The 8,194-nt window shown below is 43.8% G+C and overlaps 1 protein-coding gene across 1 annotated transcript; it reads right to left on the bottom strand.

The window, feature by feature from the left end:
- Nucleotides 1-2,983: 2,983 nt before the first annotated feature.
- rpl3 (ribosomal protein L3) lies at nucleotides 2,984-7,887 on the bottom strand. The gene is made up of 9 exons (XM_014010301.1): nucleotides 7,838-7,887; nucleotides 7,214-7,406; nucleotides 6,239-6,407; nucleotides 5,761-5,896; nucleotides 5,375-5,561; nucleotides 4,108-4,370; nucleotides 3,934-4,029; nucleotides 3,371-3,490; nucleotides 2,984-3,108 (listed from the first exon to the last, which is right to left on the bottom strand). The coding sequence occupies exons 1-9, from the start codon at nucleotides 7,838-7,840 to the stop codon at nucleotides 3,064-3,066; spliced, it is 1,212 nt and encodes a 403-aa protein (XP_013865755.1). The 5' UTR covers nucleotides 7,841-7,887; the 3' UTR covers nucleotides 2,984-3,063.
- Between the last annotated feature and the right edge of the window lie 307 nt (nucleotides 7,888-8,194).

Below are 8,194 nucleotides of genomic sequence, written 5' to 3'. Positions count from 1 at the left end.
CCAGAGGAGGCGGTAAGGAGACGAGGCCACCTCGGCTCCTTTGGCTCAGATTTTTCAAAGCAAACACAGAGTCTGGTTGTTGGCAGGCTGTAAGGTTAACCTCACACCGAACTGGACCACGTCCTCTCTGTGACCTTACTGGACCGTGTTCTGGGACAGAGATGCTGCAACTCCAAATCCAGTCCAGCGTAAAAAGCAAAAACACACTGGTGGAGAAAGAAACAGCACATTTAAATCAAACACAGAGGGTAAATTAAAGTCAGTCGCTGCTTTTTTAACAAATCATCCAGCTCAGAACACAGGCCAGTTAAAGAGGAGGAATCGGAGCAACAGGAACACTGTGATGCTCCTGGATGCAGGAGGAAAAGGGAGCGCGGTGCTCCGCCCTCTGGTGGTGCCATGGGGGAAGCTGCTGCTGCTGCCTCCATCAGCTCAGGGAACGCTGTGTCCACAGACGGCTCTGGAATACTGATGCCACGGTGCAGAGGTGCAGAAGCTGCAAACCGAAGGACCCCGGAGAAGAGCTCAGGGGTGTCTGCAGAGGGACGCAGCCTGGAGAGGACCGCCAACAAACACTGACTGAGATTTCTTTTTTTTCTTTTTTTTTTACTTCAAATAATATCCAAACTTCATAGAACATGCACTACCACAGAAAAAAGAAAAGGGTTTTGCAGACCTCTGATCCAGGACTGTAGAGTCCTCCGTCAGACCAGACCAGGACAACATTCCTGTCAAAACCTCCAGAACTGGTCTCCTCAGGTCCTGGATGTTTACAGTTAGAGAGGAAACATGGATGTATATAGTTAAAAATATACACATTTTTAGTTTAAACTTTTGATATTTACATGAGTTGCATTTTGCTTTTATTTCCATTTCACACAAAGCCTTAATGAAACTGATGTTTTACCCTTTTTGATGCATAAATGATCATTTTATAGGTAAGAAACCACCTCTCAAGCTGTGAGATGATCCCTGTTGGACCAGTTGTCGCCTGCGGCCTGTATCCTGTGTAATAATGGTCCTGAGTGTGTGTTTGTCTCATCTGAGAGTGAGTCCTCCTGTCAGACTTGTGCACACACACACACACACACACAGCCACTTCCATCACCCTGCAGGACGGACTCTGTGCCAGCCGGACGACGGCGATGCAACATGCAGACTTGCACAGATTCAGATTCACATGAATCAAACGTTTGGCTCTGCTTTCTGCCGTCCCAGCATGCACCCTGGTCACCTGGCTGCTGTCCCACTAACAACAGCTGCTACTACAGCTCTGGACTGGAGGTTCCTCTGCATGAAGGCACACACACAAACACACACATGCATGCTTATGGGCTCATCACAAAGAAAACAGACCTCGTTCTTCTCTGGCTTGTTTAAATATGATGGAGAAATAAACTAATCAAGAAAAGAGGAAGGGTGGGGTGGGCAACAGTTGGTGTGTCACGACAATATTAAAACACAGGGCCGATGCAAACGTAGTGGGGTGCAAAGGTTTGGCCAGCTAAAAACTGATGCAAACCTGTGAAACAGCTACTAAATAACATTCAAGGAACAAAAATGTGGGGGAAAAGGACAGGATGTAAAGAAATGACCAAAAACACAACATCCATCCATCCATCCATTTTCTGTACACGCTTCTTCCTTTTCAGGGTCGCGTGGGTCACTGGTGCCCATATCCAGCAGTCACAGTGCAAGGGGCGGGGTACACCCTGGACAGGTCGCAAGTCCATCACAGGGCCACACATAGAGACAAACTAGACAAACAACCATTCACTCTCTCACTCACACCTAGGGACAATTTAGAGTTATCAATTAACCTAACAGTGACCACAAGCTGTACAAAGACAGGGTCTTTGAGAACCTAACCACCACTTACTGTATTCATAAAGAAACAATAAGCAGAATGACTGAAAACCACAGCTGCGTAAGATGCTGAGAATTTACAGGCACTGCAATAACAATGAGTGCAAAATCAATATTGCAAAGGACAATAAATCGTAAACCAATATATTTTAAGTAGCACACACTGATGCAGACACCTGGGTTAGACAGTGATGATCACTGCACTGCATGAGTTTGTCTCATGAAGCTGTTCCTACAGGACAATATTCAATAGAGACAATCGTCCCAAACGTCTCTGCAGAAGCACTTTACATCCATCATCCATCCATGAACCAACGGGCCGGAAAGTGCTGCTGGAGCAGAAGCACGAGGTCAAACAGAGAGCACCTGTCGGGACACTGAACCCCACCTGGATCAGTTTTGGCCCGACCCGGTTCTYTTCAGCAGGGCGGTTATGTAAAGCTGCAGCAGGGCAGGGGGTCAGTCTCTGGAGGTGGTTACACAACAGCAGGACCATCTCCCCCCTGCTGCTTCGTCTTTTACCCCAAATGTCCTTCATGGGTTTTTTTTTTTTTTTTAATCTCTACAACTGCTTCAGTAGAGAAAAACATCAAAATCTTAAAAAACGCCACTCGTCCCTCAGCTCCAGGTGAGGCGGAACCTTGAAAACCCCGTACAGTAAATCCGCATTTCTGCTAAAATGGCTGAATATTATGCAGATATGTCTCAGTGGGACATTTTACGGGACACACAAGCGGCCTGCAGAGCCCTCCCAGAGTCTTCATTACCTGCTGAAGTGGAGATTTTTTTAGTTTCAGAGGCGAGGAGTCAGAATATATAATGTTGGGGCTTAATTATCATCCAGTGAGTGCAGGCAGGAGCTGTGCTGTCAGCCAAATGCAAACTTCCCAGCTCAAGGACACGTACAGCCCGTTTAAATAAAACATGCAATGTTTGCTAAACTTTGTTCACCAGTTCTGCATAGGTGGCCTCTTTCATCAGCGCTGACGGAAACCTTTACAGCTGCAGCAAACAAGACTGGACCATCAATCCACACGAGGCTTTTTAGTTTATTTTTTCATGATTTCGCATTATTTTACCTCAATTCAAAAGCTGGGTGAAAGACAACAAACTCAGATTTTTTCTTTTTGGATTTTTTATTAAACTCTGCAGAACAGTYGTGATGGTGACAGGAAGTGCAGCAGAGACTGACCGACTTTAAACGGTCTCTTCTTTGGCGATGCGGTCTTTCTTGAGGGGTCCCTGTAAAAAACACAAAAAAAAAAAGGATCAGTTTTACGTCGACGCTTCACGTCTGCTGCTGGCTCAGAGCAGCCGCTTGTTCCCAGAGAGTGAACAGGGAGTCAGCACAAAGAGGCACTGCTCCCCTGCCTCACTGGAGGACCACTGTGGCACTGGAATGGAACCCGGAGTTCCCACGGACAGCGGAACCAGGTTACGAACAGTGCTCCACACACAGAACTTCATTCTTTAGACTGGTTGAATCCGACAGTTGAAGTCTCACCATAAAGGCCTTCTTCTCCTCCACGGTCTGGAAGCGACCGTGACCGAACTTGGAGGTGGTGTCGATGAACTTCAGGTCGATCTTCTCCAAAGCGCGGCGGCTGGTCTGGACCAGCAGGGACTGAAGGAAGAATGTTAGACAGGAGTTAGACCTCACATCCTCGGTACTTGAGTTTGGCTTTGATCAGGGTTCCTACAGCTTAAGGCAACTAAAATTCAAGACTTTTTAAGACCTAATTAATGCCACTAAGACCAACTTTACAAACACAAATGGAAAAAGCCCAGTTTGAAACAATTTTAGTGAAATATTTTAAAACAAAAAGCTATAAAAAGGCATTCATTCAATTATTTTAAAAAAACAAATAAACGTTACCAATTATTGTAATATTTGAGACAAATTAGTCATCCTACGTACAATGTGTTAACATTTTTAAGACCTCTGAAAGATTGATTTAAGACATTTTAAAGGCTAATTAAGGCCTTATTTTTGGATTGATAAATCCAATGCCTTTTACGACTAAGGATCTGCAGGAACCCTGTTTTATAGATCATATTTCAACTCACTTTGCGCAGAGTCAGGACCCTTTTTTTGGTTCCCACGACACAGCCCTTCACCATGACGAAGTCYTTGTTGACCTCTCCGTAGTGGACAAACCCACCCTGTAACACGAGGACAGCGTACTCAGACATGATCCTGACCAAGCGTTTTCACTCTCCAACTTTTAAAAAGTTTCTCACCAGGGGGTTGATGCTCTTGTTGGTCAGATCGTACTCTGTGGAGGCGTTGTTCTTCACCACCTTGCCGTCCTTTGTGTGGAAGCCCTGGCCGATCTTGTAGATCTTCTTGTTGATCTCTGTGCGGTGGTGGTAACCCTTCTGACCGGCGCGGGCCACGGAGAACGCCACACGGGCTGGATGCCAGGCGCCGATGCAGGCCACCTTACGCAGACCACGGTGAGTTTTGCGGGGAAGCTTCTTTGTGTGCCAACGGCTGGTGACGCCTAAGACAAAACACGGTGATGTTAAACATTTTTAAAAGTCCTCAGTTTAATATCTTAACCACTTAAGCCTTAAGGGGTTTTCTTGATGCTTTTGTTCTAAATACCATTCTGAAATGTAACTGAGTGTATCTCAGCATTTACAAATTCTACTTAAATAATCCTGGTATCAAAATTAAGATAACACTTGGGAGATTTTATTAGAAGTGTAAGTATTAAAACAGCTGCTGTTTTAGAGATACTGAGGATGGAACATTATTATTTTCCCTTCCTTCCGAAATTTTTTTTTTAGATTATACAGTATAACCTATTTAAAAGCATAATGAATCAGGCTAAAAACTCTTGGAAACCATAAATCCACTTGTGGACATCACCTGTGCAAAGATTCATGCTGCTAAAATGAACAGGAGCAAAGTTACAGAGGTTTTAGTAAAGAAATAATTTAGTGTTTTATCATTCTGCACAGGCCAGATCATGATGGTACCATTAATAAATGTTAAGAAATCTGAAGTTTTTACACCCAAAAGTTATTTATTTTTTCTTACCTGCCTTTAAAGACTTTTTATTAAGTGTTTGTTCTTTTGAAAAATTATTTAAACATTTGTCACCATATTACATAAAATAATGAGAAATTATATTTGACTTCAGTTGGATCATTATTACTCAAAAGTAACAAATAGACTTTATAACATATTTAGGTATCGGCTTTGACTTGCTTTAAAAACAAATGTCTAAAATATTTCCTTTACAGATTTGTTGTAATGCATTTACAGCTTTGCAACAATCCCATTTTGTAGTTTGTTTACTTTCTGATTCAACTGCTTGATGTTTGAACTGTTGGGTCAATGTAAACATAGTTTCCATGAGATTTTAGCAAAGATCCTTTGGTTTCTATTTATATCAAACATGTCCAAGTTCATTTGAAAGATCAGAAGATTAAAGATATAGAAAACAGGAAACGGTGTTTGCTCCAGGTACCGGGGTTAAAGGAGGGAGTACACACTTACCCTTATATCCATGACCCTTAGTAACACCGATGATGTCAATCATCTCGTCTTGGGTGAAGACTGTGTTGATGGGGATAGCCTGCTCGAGCTTCTCACGAGCCCAGTCCACCTTATCAGATATGGTGCCGCCGTTCAGCTGCACCTCCATCAGGTGAGCCTTCTTCTGCTTCAGAGGCAACAGACGCATCTGTACAGAAAACACAAGTCAAGCACAGGAAACACAAAACCAACTGAGCATCACAACTTATTCGGGCTTTAGAGTCTCAGAAGGAAGGCAGCATGGAAGCTATCCTCATAGTTATCAGGCGCCATGCCTGACGCAGGTTCCGTGGTCTCATCACCGACAGAACAGGACCGTAACATCAACCTGATCCAGACTTACTAACCTGGGTGTGAGTGATGACTCTGATGACCTCGCAGTACTTCTTGATGGCGGCGAAGTCTTTCTCCAGCTGCTTCTTGCCGTCCTCATCCTGCCATTTCTTACAGTATTTGGTGAAAGCCTTCTTCTTAGACTTGTACCTGACGGCAGCAAAAACATGACAACTGTTGGCACGGGTCCCTCATGACCCCGAAGGGGGACAGCGGAGGAACACAGTGCGTGGCTGAGAGCTCTCCCTCCGTCGAGACAAAGGGGGCTGCGTCAGCCAAGAGGGGTTTCGGCTCATGGCTCGGCTTCTAAGAAGCACTTTCCACCGGCCAGAGGAGCCCGGGGCTCATCAGGGCGCGAGGCACCTGAGCGGAGCTGCCACGAGGAGGGGCACCGGAATGTTAGACCCGCTCAGTGAACCACGGTTCTGACTCATTTTCACTGGCAACTAACATCTGCTTCACATGAAGAGAACGGCTCGTGTTCAAACTCACCAGTTCTTGTAGAAGCGGCGCTTGCACTCGTCACTGATGTGCTCGGCGAAGATGGTCTTCAGGGAACGCAGGCCACGGGGGGTGTTCACGTAACCTATGACTCCGACCACCATCATGGGAGGAGTCTCGATGATGGTCACGGCCTCAACTACTTCCTTCTTGTTCACCTCTGTGCAAAAAGAAAAGCTCGTTTAGTTGAAGCAGTAAAAGGAAATATTTGTACAGTTTTGTGGTTTAGACCAGTGTTTCCCAAAGTTGGGGTCGGGACCCCGCTACATCAAGGTGGGGTCCTGAAATTTTTTTAATTAATTTACATTTTTTGCCTTTATTGTTACAAAGGACTGAAGTTAGTAAATTTAAAATGGATAAATGTAGTATAAAAGCATTGTTACTATGCCCATGTTTAGTTGACATGATGCAAATGTTTATCATTCAAAAATAGTTGGGGGCACAGGTCTCTGCTACTGTTATTTTGTGGGTCAAAAGCTGAAAAGTTTGGGAACCACTGCACTTTGGTTCTTAAAGTTGGGCTTGGGACCCAGTTATGTGTCATGAAGCACCTTGGATAATCTCCAGAAATAAATTTAAAGGCTAATAAAATAATTGCTCATGTAATATTTTCCCTAAAATTATTACAAAAACACAAAGTAAGTAAAAATAAGTATTTATATTTGTGTACAAGCTGTTTAGATTGTCAAAAAGCCTTTGTTTTTAGGGTTATTAATGAAGTTTGTGTACTCAGATCAATAATATTTGGGGTCACAAGATTTTACTATGGATAGTTTATGGGTCAGAAGATAAAGTTTGGGAACCACTGGTTTAGACTGCAATCAGTTGTTGACATTCAGCAAGGGGGTATAAACCCATTCAGTCCGCCCGTCAACGGTTTCATCACATGCAGAACCTTTTCATAATCACTTACTCCAGGTAAAACAACCCAAGTTTTATGTATGTACAACGCAGTCCTGTACTCACTCGAGCCAGGCCTGTCGACCTCACGGACGATGTGGGTCATGCCAGCTTTGTAGCCCAGGAAGGCAGTCAGGTGGACGGGCTTGCTGGGGTCATCCTTGGGGAAGCTCTTTACCTTACCCCGGTGACGCTTGCACCTCTTCCGGGGCAGAAAGCCTAGAGACCCGTGACGTGGAGCCGAAAACTTACGGTGGGACTGTGAAACACAAGAAACAGTTAGCTGCTTAGTGTCTGGAGTCAACTTTAACATTCTGCAACATGGTTTAGTTTCAAGTTATTAAGCTTTAATTACAAAACCCCAAATAATATAGCACAAACTTGTAATTAAGACTAATCCAGTAGCTACTTAAAATGGAATTTGGTGTTAATAATTATTAGAAGTTTACAAAAAAAAAGACACGCAAAGGCCTAGTTTACGCAGCCATTTTGGAAATTGAGTCGCCGGTGTGGCTAAGCATGAATCCCGAAAGCTACAATTTCGGACAAAACATCGAAATGCTTGTAAAAATCTTAATAGGAGCACTAGTGAACGTTATTCGTATGTTTTTCAGCAGCAAAAAACAAGGGATGCATCCGATGATTCGTGGATTCTTGTGAGGTGATCAGACATCACGATACTGAACTCACCATTTTGTCTCCCGTCCGATTGAAAGAGAGCTAGAGAGGGGCTAACAGCTGTTATATAGTTGTACAGCATCGCGAGATCCAACGAGACTATTGGCTGAGAAGCCCCGCCCTTTCCGCTCTGGTTGTTTTAACACTTTCAGCCACTAGATGTCACTGTCGAGATTCACAGCCAAGAAAGATTTATACCGTAAACCAGTGGTTCCCAAACTTTTTATCTTCTGACCCACAAAATATCCATGGCAAAAACTTGTGACTCCAAATATTACTGGTCTGAGTACACAAACTTTGTTAATAACCCTAAAAACACAGGCTTTTTGACATTCTAAACAGCTTGTACACAAATATAAATACTTATTT

This window comes from Austrofundulus limnaeus, unplaced genomic scaffold, assembly GCF_001266775.1.
Source record: "Austrofundulus limnaeus strain Quisiro unplaced genomic scaffold, Austrofundulus_limnaeus-1.0 Scaffold67, whole genome shotgun sequence".
Lineage (NCBI taxonomy): Eukaryota > Metazoa > Chordata > Actinopteri > Cyprinodontiformes > Rivulidae > Austrofundulus > Austrofundulus limnaeus.
This window is presented reverse-complemented; position numbering and strand designations above follow the sequence as displayed.